This window comes from Bombina bombina, chromosome 2, assembly GCF_027579735.1.
Source record: "Bombina bombina isolate aBomBom1 chromosome 2, aBomBom1.pri, whole genome shotgun sequence".
NCBI lineage: Eukaryota > Metazoa > Chordata > Amphibia > Anura > Bombinatoridae > Bombina > Bombina bombina.
In genome coordinates, this window is record NC_069500.1 from 36,989,952 (window position 1) to 37,004,450 (window position 14,499).

Consider the following 14,499-nt stretch of genomic DNA (forward strand, 5'->3'; position numbering starts at 1 on the left):
TGCACCAGCAGCTCTTGCAGATTCGCGGCCAATCGGCCACCAGCAGGGGGTGTCAATCAACCCGATCCTATTCGATCGGTTGAATTGCGGCGATGTCTGTCTGTCCGCCTGCTCAGAGCCATACGGAGCTGGATATATTGGCCCCAGAGTCTTTCTCTAATATGAAGTATATGGCTGGTGTGTTCTTTTTCATAGACATTATATTGAGGCTGGCAAATTAAGACCACGGAAGCCTAAAGTTAAAGCCATTTCATCCCAGTCTCTTTCTTTGGGAGACGGTTTAAAGTTTTTTTTTAAATTATTAACATTCTTGAAATAAAAGATTTGATGTCACGGATACTGTTTAGTTTTCAGGAGTTGTCTGTTTCTTCTTTTTTTTCACTCAGGATCCAGTTAAAGGGACATGAATCCCATTTTTTTTCTTTAATGATTCAGATAAAGTGTACAATTTACTTCTATTATCAGATTTACTTTGTTCCCTTTGTCTCCTTTGTTTGAATGCAGGTAGGCTTAGCAATGTGTCTGTAGCACTCAATGGCAGCAGTTTTGCAAGAATGCTTCTAAAATGTTATACATTGTGCAACCAATGCTGCCAACTAGAGTTGAAAACCATTCTTGCAAACTTGCTGCCTTACAGTTTTGCTGAGGTGCACAGCTACCTGCCTATGTATTCTCTTCAACAAAGAATATAATAAGAACTGAGTACATTTTATAATAGACACAAACTGGAAACTTGTTTAAAACTGCTGCTTTTTCTCAATCATGAAAGAAAAAAATATGGGGTTTCATGTCCCTTTTAAGGGAAGTCCATTTGGCCGGTACTTCAGGATCTTTTAAACCTGGTAGTGCTCTGTCCTGTTAATAATCACTTCCATTTTGGCCATGGTTAGACTTAAAAAAAATCAAAACAGATTTGTTGATGGTCTAGTATCTGATGTATTAATAGGAAAGATGCGTATTATAATTATTGTGTCTCTGCTCCAGAGATCAGGCTGTAGGTTATATTTGTGACATCTGAGCCAGCGACTTGCCCACATTCCTGGTGTTATCTGTTAGCGCTAGAGTGACGTGGGCTGGTAAATCTATCTAGGCTCTCGGAGGCATTACGTGTATTTTATTAGTAGAACCAATGCAGTGATAATGCTGAAACGTAACAAACACAAATAGTGACTTGGGATTTAAGAAGAGGAGAGTCAATATGATACTATAATGACATAGTATTGTCATAAATACAGCAGATAAGAGAATGTCATGATACAAATGTGAATAAAGAGAGTGCGTGCTGTTTCTTCATGTCGTGGGTTGTTAGAATTGATGCCCAAGACAAAACCCTGAACTGACCGGTCAGTAACTGGTCACCAGCTATATGATTACAGTTCACAGCAACATCTGCTCTGTTTCTTTGTAGTTGGATCCTGAGGCCAGTGACACACTGAAAGAGCTGCAAGTCAAGCTAAACAATGTGCTAGATGAGCTGAGCGCCGTGTTTGGTAACAGGTGAGCATCTGAGCCAGGTAATGCGCTAATGAATGTGAAATGAAAAAAACTTTGCGATAAACTTTATTTTTCTTTCATATAGGTGGCGATAGTCCATGAGCTAGTGATGTATGGGATATACATTCCTACCAGGAGGGGGCTCAAACCTCAGTCTTAAAACTTTGCATCCTTAGGAGGTGGTGAAGCAAGTTGTGCTTGATTCTACAGTGAAAGGCGCTTATAAGCATATTTGTAGCCCAATTCCTCTCTAAGTACAGTGTTTGTCTGAGTGGTGTGAAGGGAGTAGTATTGCCTGATGATACCATGTTTTCACCTATGGGAAATCTTAGAAGCAGACAGCTGTAAACCTGGTACCTCCTTTAATCCCTCTGCAAGGTTTAAAAAAATGTACCCCTTACCTATTACAATCTTAGAATTGTGGGAAACAGTCCCCAAGGTTGATGGGGCCATCTCCACTCTTGATAAAACGTACTACCATTCCTTTGGAAGATAGCACTACTTTCAAAGTTCCTCTTGATAGCAAACGTTAATCTTATCTAAAAAGGGCGTATTTACATACTGGCTATATTCTTAGACCAGCCATATCCATTGCTGACATAGTTGCAGCTTCTTCCTTTTGGTTAACTAATCTGGCTTAGAAGTTATCTTTTGACCCTGAATATACCAACATTTTAAATATACTGCAACAAGCAAATAATTTTATTGACATATAATTAACAATACAATTATGTCTAACTATTCTAACTAGAAGGGCAGTTTGACTCAAATCATGAAATGCTGATTTGGGATCTAAAACCAGACTACTATCTTTCATTCTAAGGAAATAAATAATTTGTATCCCAACTGGATTCTATTATTTCTACTATTACTGGAGGTAAGGGTGCTTTCCTTCTCAAGACAAAAAGAATAAAGGCCAAGGCTTTTCTGAAATCAATTTCAGACCTAGAACCTTCGGGAGTAATTGTCCCAGTACCTTTACTGGAACAGGGCTGTGTTGTTTTTTTGTTTGTTTTTTGTTTTTTTATCTCTTTATTGTTCCAAAAGCAGGAGATTCTTTAAGACCTATTTTAGATCTAAAAAACCCTAAACAGATTTGTTAAAGTCCCAACTTTCAAAATGGACACTATAAGGACTATTCTGCCCTTTTTTTCAGCAAGGTCACTTTATGTCCTCAATAGACTTACAGGATGCTTACCTTCACATCCCTATACACCCAGAACACCACCATTTTCTGAGGTTCTCTTTTCTAGAAAAACATTACCAATTTGTTGCTCTCCCGTTTTGGCCTGGTAACAGCTCCAAGAATTTTTACAAAGATTCTCGGTGTCCTACTATCTGTAATCGGAGAGCAGGGTATTGCGGTGTTTCCTTATTTGAACAATTTATTGGTACTAGCATAGGGCCCGATTTATTAACGGCCGAATGCTGCTGTTTCCGCGTGAGCCTTCAGGCTCGCCGGAAACAGGAGTTAAGAAGCAGCGGTCTTAAGACCGCTGCTTCTTAACTCATACGCCACCTCTGAGGCAGCGGACAGCAATCTGCCCGATCGCATATGATCGGGTTGATTGACACCCCTTGCTAGCGGCCAATTAGCCACGAATCTGCAGGGGGCAGCGTTGCACAAGCATTTCACAAGGAATGCTTATGCAATGATAAATGCCGACAGCATATGCTGTCGGCATTTATCGATGTCTAGCGGACATGATCGCTACAGCGGATCATGACTGACAGACACATGATAAATCGGCCCCTTAGTCTTCTCTTTTAGCAGAATCTTATACAACCCATTGCTGTTGTTTCTGCAAAAACATGGTTGGAGGATCAATTTACCAAAGATTTCCTTGATTCCTCAGACAAGGTCAACTTTTTAGGTTTCCAGCTAGATTGAGTTTCCATGACACTTTTCTTAACAGAAAAGAGACAACTAAAATTAGTTTCAGCTTGTCAAAACCTTCACTCCCTATCATTCCCTTCAGTAGCTATGTGCATGGAGGTACTCAACCTCATGATTGCAGCATCAGATGCAATCCCCTTTGCTCGTTTTCATATGAGACCCCTCCAACTTTGCATGCTACACCAATGGTGCAGGGAGTATACTCGAATATCACAACTGATATTCTTAGATCCCATTACATGACTTTCTCTAACTTGGTGGTTAAACCATCACTTTATATTTCAAGGGGCTTCCTTTGCACAACCTTTCTGGTTTGTGATCAACACAGATGCAAGTCTTACAGGTTGGGGAGCTGTCTGAGGGTCTCTAACAGCACAGGGCGCCTGGAAATCTTGCAAAATGAGGTTACCAATAAATGTATTAGACCTCCATGCTCTCTTTAGAACCCTTCAGACTTGGCCTCTATTGAAAAAGGATTCTTACCTCCATTTACAGACAGACTATATCACAGCAGTAGCTTATGTCAATCACCAAGGGGAACGCACAGTTCCCTAGCCATGACAGAGGTATCCGGATCCTTTCTTGGGCAGAAACCAATGCCTGCCTCATTTCTGTGATTCACATCCCAGGTGTAAACAACTGGGAGGCAGATTACCTCAGTCATCAGACCTTACATCCAGGGTAGTGGTCTCTCCATCAAGATGTATTCAGTCAGATTGTACTACTTTGGGGCCTACCAGAAATAGATCTGATGTATGAATAAGAAAGTTCCCAGGTATCTTGCGAGAACCAGGGACCCTCAGGTAGAAGCGTTGGATGCTCTAGCAGTGCCCTGGCTTTACAAGTCAGCTTCTCTGTTCCCCCCTCTGGTCCTACTTCCCAGAGTGATTTCAAAGATAAAAAGGGAACAGTCTTCGTTAATCTTGATAGTCCCAGCGTGGCCTCACAGGATTTGGTACGCATATCTAATTCGAATGTCCAGTTGCCCGCTTTAGACTCTTCCTCTAAGACCAGACCTTCTATCTCATGGTCCCTTCTTCCATCCAGACTTAAGTCTCTAAACTTAGTGGCATGGAAATTGAAAGTTTAGTTCTCAGTCATAAAGTTTTCTCTGACTCTGATTAACACTATGATTAAGGCCCCCAAGCCTTTTTCAAGGAAGATCTACCATAAAGTTTGAAAAATCATGGTGTTCTTCTCATGATTACACCTGGCATTTTTTCCAAACTCCTGGGATTCTTCAGTTTCTTCAAGATGGTTTAGATGAAAGGACAAATCTCTGCTCTCTCTGTTTTGCTTCACAGAAAGATTGCTAACCTTCCTGATATTCACTGTTTTTATTCAGGCTTTAATTTTAATTAAACCTGTCATTAAACCTATTTCTCCTCCCTGGAGTCTTAATCTTAATTATTGAAGATTCTATAGGCTCCTCCTTTTGAGCCTATGCATTATTTGGTCATTAAACTACTTTCTTGGAGTGTTGTTTCTCTTGGCTATCTCTTCTGCTAGAAGAGTCTCTGAATTGTCTGCTCTCTCTTGTGAGTCTCCTTATCTGATTTTCCATCAAGATAAATCTGTTTTGCTGACTTCTTTTAAATTTTTACCTAAGGTAAATTGTTAACTCTAATAACATTAATGGAAAAAGGAAATTATTGTACCTTCTTTGTGTCGTAATCCTATGAATGCTACTGAAAGATCTTTAAACTCTTTGGATGTTGTTAGAGCTTTGAAATACTATGTAGATGCTAGTCTGTTCTTTCTTCCGGTTCTAGAAAAGGTCAGAAAGCCCGTGCCATTTCATTAGCATCTTAGTTTAAGCTTTTAATTCACAAAGCTTATTTGGAGGCGGGTCAGTCTCCTCGTTAGAGAATTACAGCTCATTCTACAAAATCAGTTGCCACATCTTGGGCTTTCAAGAATGAAGCTTCAGTTGATCAAATCTGAAAAGCGGCCACTTAGTCTTCTTTGCCTATCTTTTACAAAATTTTAAAATTTTTATGTTTTTGCCTCTTCAGAAGCAGCGTTTGGTATAAAGGTTATTTAGACAGCTGTCTCAGTTTGATTTTAGTACCAATTTTTTTTTGGGTTTTAAAATTTGGATTTAATTTCTTAGTGAAAATAGCCGTTTTTATTTTATCCCTCCCTTTATTGTTACTCGTGGGCTTCCACATCTTTTGTATTATATCCCATCAGTAACAGCTTGTGGACTCTCGCCACCCATATGAAAGAAAACAATTTATGTAAGAACTTACCTGAAAAATTAATTTATATCATGGTGGCAAGAGTCCACGAGACCCACCATTTTTTGGCTTATGATATTTTTGTTTGAAGCACATCTTTTTTCCTGCTCCTCTTTTTTATGCTTTTGCTCCTTAAACACCTCACCAACTTGGCTATACATTAACCCCTTAACGACCAAGAAAGTGCCAGGAACGTCCTACAAAAAACACCCTTAACGACCAAGGACGTTCCTGGCATGTCCTTTAGGGTTTGAAGCTCTGGAAGCAATCCTGATCGCTTCCAGCTGCTTCCTTGGTATTGCAGTGATGCCTCGATATTCAGGCATCACTGCAATGTCCATTTTACCCCACCAATACAGAGAGACACACTCTGTGGCCCTTCTTGCATCGGCCATCGATGGGTCCGTTCGTTGACAGGTGGGCGGCCCTTCGATGGTCACATCCGTGTTTGATGTTGGTGACCGGATCCGCATGTGAAGTGGTTCCGGCGGAGGGGGCCAGGCATGTGTGTGCGTGCGGGCGTGCGCGCCACATTTAACCGGCAATCAGTTTAATTCTATTGAAAGGAGGGAGAGGGAGGATGGGATCAAATGTCCTGGGGAAGGGATCTGGGAGTGGGAGGGTGGGTAGGGTATTTAGGGGGGCAGCTACACTACAGAAAATATAATTATTTACTTAAAAAATAAAAAATAAACTCATTTGGGGGGCAAATTGGGTACTGGCAAACAGCTGCCAGTACCCAAGATGGCGGCAAATAGGTAGAGGGGGGAGGGTTAGAGAGCTGTTTGGGGGGGGGATCATGGAGGTTGGGGGCTAAGGGGGGATCCTACACAGCAGAATAAGTTTTTTTTTTTTTTTAACAAAAAACAAATCCTTTTATTTTAGTACTGGCCATTACTTAAGATGGCGGGGACAGTTGTGGGGTGGGGGAGGGAAGGGAGCTGTTTGGGAGGGATCAGGGGGTGGGATGTGTCAGGTAGGAGGCTGATCTCTACACTAAAGCCAAAATTAACCCTGCAAGCTCCCTACAAGCTACCTAATTAACCCCTTCACTGCTGGGCATAATTCACGTGTGGTACGCAGTAGAATTTAGCAGCCTTCTAATTACCAAAAGGCAAAGCCATATATGTCTGCTATTTCTGAACAAAGGGGATCCCAGAGAGGCATTTACAACCATTTGTGCCATAATTGCACAAGCTGTTTTGCAAATAATTTCAGTGAGAAACCTAAAGTTTGTGAAAAAGTGATTTATTTATTTTATTTGATCGCATTTGGCGGTGAAATGGTGGCATGAAATATACCAAAATGGGCCTAGAACAATAATGGGTTGTCTACTACATTACACTAAAGCTAAAATTAACCCTACAAGCTCCCTAATTAACCCCTTCACTGCTGAGCATAATACACATGTGGTGCGCAGTGGCATTTAGCGGCCTTCTAATTACCAAAAAGCAATGCCAAAGCCATATATGTCTGCTATTTCTGAACAAAGGGGATCCCAGAGAAGCATTTACAACCATTTGTGCCATAATTGCACAAGCTGTTTTGCAAATAATTTCAGTGAGAAACCTAAAGTTTGTGAAAAAATTTGTTAAAAAGTGAACGATTTTTTTTATTTGATCGCATTTGGCAGTGAAATGGTGGCATGAAATATACCAAAATTGGCCTAGATCAATACTTTGGGATGTCTTCTAAAAGGAAATATATGCATGTCAAGGAATATTCTGGGATTCCTGACAGATATCAGTGTTCTAATGTAACTAGCGCTAATTTTGAAAAAAAGTGGTTTGGAAATAGCAAAGTGCTACTTGTACTTATTGCCCTATAACTTGCAAAAAAAGCAAAGAACGTGTAAACATTAGGTATTTCTAAACTCAGGACAAAATTTGGAAACTATTTAGCATGGGTGTTTTTTGGTGGTTGTAGATGTGTAACAGATTTTGGGGTTAAAGTTAGAAAAAGTGTGTTTTTTTTCCATTTTTTCCTTATATTTTATAATTTTGTATAGTAAATTATAAGATATGATGAAAATAATGGTATCTTTAGAAAGTCCATTTAATGGCGAGAAAAACTGTATATAATATGTGTGGACGAAAATTACAGCTGAACACAAACACTGCAGAAATGCAAAAATAGCCTTGGTCCCAGACGTTCAGCAAATTGAAAAGTGGTCTGGTTACGAAGGGGTTAAACTGAGGTATGTGTGAGGTGGGAGGGGTATTTAAAGGGAATTGAGCTTTGGGAAACTTTGCCTCCTCCTGGTAGGAATGTATATCCCATCAGTAACAGCTCGTGGACTCTTGTCACCATGAAATAAATTAAATTATCAGGTTCTTACATAAATTATGTTATTTTGCCCCATTTTCATGTAATTTAGCTCTGCAAATTGTGACTTGTTTAGTTCTCAAAACCTGAGATGCACCTGCTGACTTCTAAAGCCTAACTCTGCTACATAACTGTCCCTAACTGGCTTAAACTGATAACAAAACAAAACAATGTACTTTATACGAACACAATGGCAGTGGTTAGCCTTGTTGTCTGTTGACTCAACCCAGGATTGGCTCCTCTAAATAAGGCAAATGGTGACTGGAGTTTGGCTATTGAAAACTAATTGCAGTAAAAAGGACGTTTATTTGGCTTAAGAATGTTTAGACTTGGCTGATATGTTATTCAATAGCAACACAACAGAAATAACTTGTAATTACAAAGTGTTACTGTCCCTTTACCTACTTACAAGTAGCTCATTTAACTTTATTTTATTATTTGAAATAGCTGCCTTTGTTATCTCTTCAGAAAATTTCAATACTGCAGAATTGGCTATAAAAAAGCTATGTGAACAAGAGGCAGTAGTAGAAATCAATATAATGTGGGTAGGAGAGACAGAGAACCCAGCCCATTTGAAAGGGGGTTTCAGCGGCATCTTTGAATACAGTGAACTGCTTACCAGAGTACATTGTCACTTAACTACAACTACATACTTGCTTACCAGAGTACATTGTCACTTAACTACAACTACATACTTGCTTACCAGAGTACATTGTCACTTAACTACAACTACATACTTGCTTACCAGAGTACATTGTCACTTAACTACAACTACATACTTGCTTACCAGAGTACATTTTCACTTAACTACAACTACATACTTGCTTACCAGAGTACATTGTCACTTAACTTCAACTACAACTACATACTTGCTTACCAGAGTACATTGTCACTTAACTACAACTACATACTTGCTTACCAGAGTACATTGTCACTTAACTACAACTACATACTTGCTTACCAGAGTACATTTTCACTTAACTACAACTACATACTTGCTTACCAGAGTACATTGTCACTTAACTTCAACTACAACTACATACTTGCTTACCAGAGTACATTGTCACATAACTACAACTACATTGAGAGGCAGAAAGCTAATTATAGAGAGTACCTGTGTAGTTTTGTTTTGCATTATCTCTGATAGCTGCGAAGTTTATTTAATTCACATTTTATTCCTTGTGTTTAAAAGTAAATATTAAACACAAAGCAAAATGGCATAAAAAATAATTAGAAGTTTAGTTATGTCCAATTAATTTGCAGCACACAGATCACACAGGTGCAACCTCTCTAGTCTCAATCAGGAAGTACCACGCTGTGCGGTGATATCAAGGGAGCAAAGCAACATAAGAGGACAGAAGCACCACATGACCCAATATTGTTTGATAGAAGATATATATACAAATATCAGTGTAATGACACACTCACATTTGGTGAGACATCCCTAGTGGTGTAGAAGAGGCGGTCTGGGATCATATACAGTCACCCAGCAATCTGTAGATGGTATAAGCAGATACAGCGCCAATATGGCCTAGTATTGTATGAACATATGAGAACAGTAAAGGTAATGGATGTACTCACATTTGGTAAAGCACCTCCCTTGGTGCACTAGAGGCAAACTGGGATCAAACAGTCATCCGTTTGATCTTGCTCAAGTGTCTTTTACTCATTGTATTAAGCCTGATGAAACATCCACTGGTTGGATGAGAAACGCGTTGCTAGCATTTTGAATATATTTTAATAAAGTAAGTTTTGATTATACTTACCACTTGCTGCCAGACCTTTTTTTACCACCCATTGGTTTCTCTTTGGACTGCTGGGAGTTCCTGTCTTACCGGTTATCAGTCTACTGGGTGACTGTTTGATCCCAGTTAGCCTCTAGTGCACCAAGGGAGGTGCTTTACCAAATGTGAGTACATCCATTACCTTTACTGTTCTCATATGTTCATACAATACTAGGCCATATTGGCGCTGTATCTGCTTATACCCTCTACAGATTGTGGATCAGCCTTTGGAAGTCAGTCTGCTGGGTGACTGTATATGATCCCAGACCGCCTCTTCTACACCACTAGGGGTGTCTCACCAAATGTGAGAGTGTGTCATTGCACTGATATTTGTATATATATCTTCTATCAAACAATATTGGGCCATGTGGCGCTTCTGTCCTCTTATGTTGTCTACAGATATTTGATCCAGGATCTGTGCCTTGATCCTCACACAGATAGCAGCCTTGACCCGAACCATCCACTACATCTATGTGATATCACCGTATTCCTTCACACCTGGGACTTTATACTAAATCAATACTTAATTGCTATATGTATTGTAAACATTTGACTATTTTGGTTTTTGGTTTTGACCATTTTTGTTTACTATCAACTTATATTAGAATATTCTCATTGTTTTTTATATCATCTACTTAATTGTGATTGATATTTCTTTAATGATACCTTATTATAGGATTTCATCCATTCAGTTGTGATATATATTTTTTCAATATCTGATTGATAATTCTCCTAGGATACACCTTCACATGTTCTGAGTGTACCACACTTACACCTAGATTACGAGTTCTGCGTTAGCCTTAAAAAGCAGCGTTAAGGGTTCCTAACGCTGCTTTTTATCTAACGCTGGTATTACGAGTCAGGCAGGAAAGGGTCTACCGCTCACTTTCTTTCAGCGACTCGAGGCTACCGCAAATCCCCTTACGTTAATTGCGTATCCTATCTTTTCTATAGGATTTGCCTAACGCTGATATTACGAGTCGTGGAAGAAGTCAGCGGTACAGCCTCTACCTCCAAGACTCCAACCGAAAAAAAAGTCAGTAGTTAAGAGCTTTATAGGCCGGAACATAAAGCTCTTAACTACAGTGCTACAAAGTACACTAACACCCATAAACTACCTATGAACCCCTAAACCGAGGCCCCCCCACATCGCAAACCCTATAATATAAATTTTGAACCCGTAATCTTCCGACCGGGCATCGCCGCCACCTACATTATCCCTATGAACCCCTAATCTGCTGCCCCTAACATCGACACCTATATTATATTTATTAACCCCAATCTGCTGCCCCTAACCTCGCCGCCACCTACCTACACTTATTAACCCCTAATCTGCCGACCGAACATTGCCGCCACTATAATAAATGTATTAACCCCTAAACAGCCGCACTCCCGCCTCGCAAACACTATAATAAATTGTATTAACCCCTAATCTGCCCTCCCTAACATCGCCGCCACCTATCTATATTAACCCCTAATCTCCCGACCCCAACGTCGCCGCTACTATAATAAAGTTATTAACCCCTAAACCTAAGTCTAACCCTAACACCCCCCTAAGTTAAATATAATTTAAAATAAACTAAATAAATTTACTATAATGAAAAAAATTATTCCCATTTAAAACTAAATACTTACCTATAAAATAAACCCTAATATAGCTACAATATAACAAATAGTTACATTGTAGCTATTTTAGGATTCATATTTATTTTACCTGTAAAATAAATCCTAACCTAAGTTACAAATACACCTAACACTACACTATCAATAAATTAATTAAATAAATTAACTACAATGATCTAAACTAAAATACTAAAAAATACTAAAAAAACTATAATACAAAAAAAAAAAAACACTAAATTACAGAAAATAAAAAAAATTACAAGAAGTTTAAACTAATTACACCTAATCTAAGCCCCCTAATAAAATAAAAAAGCCCCCCAAAATAATAAAATGCCCTACCCTATCCTAAATTACAAAGTAATCAGCTCTTTTACCAGCCCTTAAAAGGGCTTTTTGCGGGGCATTGCCCCAAAGTAATCAGCTCTTTTACCTGTAAATAAAAATACAATACCCCCCCCCCCCAACATTACAACCCACCACCCACTCACCCCTACTCTAAAAACCACCCAAACCCCCCTTAAAAAAACCTAACACTAACCCCCTGAAGATCTCCCTACCTTGAGTCGTCTTCACTCACCCGAGCCAAATTCTTCATCCAAGCGGGGCAGAAGAGGTCCTCCATCCGGTTGAAGTCTTCATCCAAGCGGGGCAGAAGAGGTCTTCCATCCGATTGAAGTGTTCATCCATATTATAGTGGCAGCGATGTCAGGTCGGCAGATTAGGGGCTAATAAGTGTAGGTAGGTGGTGGCGAGTTTGGGGGCGGCAGATTAGGGGTTAATAAATATAATATAGGTGTCAGCGATGTTAGGGACAGCAGATTAGGGGTTCATAGCTATAATGTAGGTTGCGGCGGTGTCCAGAGCGGCAGATTAGGGGTTAATAGTATAATGCAGGTGTCGGAAATAGCGGGGGCGGCAGATTAAGGGTTAATAAGTGTAAGGTTAGGGGTGTTTAGACTCGGGGAAACAATAGGGCTGCGTTAGGAGCTGAACGCTGCTTTTTTGCAGGTGTTAGTTTTTATTTTACAGCCAGCTCAGCCCCGTTGTTTCCTATGGGGAAATTGTACACAAGCACGTTTTTCCAGCTTACCGCTACAGTAGGCAACGCTGGTATTGAGAGTTGAAGTGGAGCTAAATTTGGCTCAATGCTCCCTTTTCTGAGGCTAATGCAGCCATTCAGACAACTCATAATACCAGCGTCTTAAGGGTGCGTTGGAAAAAAAAGGCTCGTTAGCACCGCGGGTCTTTACCGACAAAACTCGTAATCTAGGCGTTATTGTTTGTTATAGCTGTATTAACATACTCTAGTTAACCAAGGGCGCCCTCTATCTCTCTCCTCTCCAAGGACTCATTACTAGACCAGAAAAAATATAGAAATATAATAAATAACATTTATTATTGCTGTGTACAATTAAGATAAATATATATTATTTGTTAATTGGCAATTGGTGTTGTGATCGATTCCTGGCAAAATTTGAGAGTTACAGAACAATCTCTACTACCAACAGAATCACTTTCTAATAATTCACTTGGGCTCAATTTATTTCAAAGACACTGCCAGGAGTTTGTACGACCAGCTCAACTTATTTTAAGGGCATTGACATATTGTAGTGTATATAAATGTAATTTTCTTTTTTACATGTCTTTGCATATGAAAGGGAAGGCCAACTGGCAGCCCAAGGGCCACATGCGGCTCTCTGCATTTGCTTTTGTGGCCCCTGGGGAAAAGTGGAAAATTTGTGTGTTGGGGATTTGTGGAAAAGGGTCAGACAAGGTGGTCACAATTTAAAAAAGCTCTTTGGAGGAGGAAACCCTTAATAAAATCTGAATCTTTTATTATTTGTGTGTTAATACCCATAAATGTACATGCAGTCCTTTTATTGATCTGCGGCCCCCATGTGTTAAGAAGTTGACTATCCTTGGTATATGGTATTACAACATTGTGTAGGGCAGCTAAACTTATTATTTTACAAGTTGTTTTGTCAAGTCGGTAAATGAATGTGTTTAAACTACATAGTATTGCGAAGCATTGCTGGCTAATAATAGTTACCAGTATTGCTATCTGCTAATATTTACTGTCATGTATAAAATTCTCTTTTAAACACACAGCTTCCAGTTCCGCATAGACGAGTGCATCAAGCAGATGTCAGAGATCCTCAGCCATGTGAAGGGTACAGGGAATGTGCCAGCCAATGCCAGGAATACTGTGGCACAGGATGCAGACAATGTCCTGCGGCCACTAATGGACTTCCTGGATGGAAAGTAAGTAAAACACAGATTACCGTAATGAAGATTCCTGCAAGAGGTTTTACGGAAGAAAATGACCTTGTCTGTACCACCCATTAATCTTTATTTGTTAGCATTGACAAATTATAACTTTTACAGATGCTCCTAGTTTCAGCCCCAACGGCAGTAGACAGCTTCTACATTTTCTACCTGTTGAACATTAAATCAAAATTTAAAACAACTGCTGCATGGAAGATTTCTTTCATATTCTCTTGATGGCATCTTGCCATATGATTTTGTGTTTGGTAGAAATTCGCCTAAAACGGACATGAAACCCAGAATTTTTCTATCATAATATAGTTCCTAACTGAGCTATACATTACACCGATACCAGCAGGAATGGTAGGTGCTGATAGGGGGAAGTCTCTAACTTACTCCAAGTCACTTATTTATATTTGTATTCCACTCTCTCTCCTTCTGTAATTCTTCTCCTAATTCTTTTTCAATCTCACTCTCTTTTTCTAGCTTTCTCTCTTTCTTCTTCCCCTTATCTCCTCTCCCTCCCAGATAGTTACTAGCTAAGCCATACATCACACTGATACCAGCAAGAATGGTAGGTGCTTATAGGGGAAGTGTCTAACTCCAGGTAACATGAATCTTAAAACCAAATCGTCGGTATGCTGTTGCTTCAAATATGAAAACAGTAAATATTGCTGATGTTTGATATGATGTTATTTTTTTTTCATGTAATTGGCAAGAGTCCATGAGCTAGTGATGTATGGGATATAAAATCCTACCAGGAGGGGCAAAGTTTCACAAACCTCAAAATGCCTATAAATACACCCCTCACCACACCCACAATTCAGTTTTACAAACTTTGCCTCCTATGGAGGTGGTCTACGTTGACATG

The 14,499-nt window shown here is 39.5% G+C and overlaps 1 protein-coding gene across 1 annotated transcript in view; it reads left to right on the plus strand.

Moving 5' to 3' along the window:
- Positions 1-14,499, plus strand: part of UNC13B (unc-13 homolog B) — a gene marked incomplete in the record, with an annotated part of 1,551,453 nt that overhangs the window by 1,305,739 nt on the left and 231,215 nt on the right. The window contains 2 exon segments of the mRNA XM_053701016.1: positions 1,409-1,497; positions 13,473-13,625. Coding sequence (XP_053556991.1) covers positions 1,409-1,497; positions 13,473-13,625 — 242 coding nt within the window.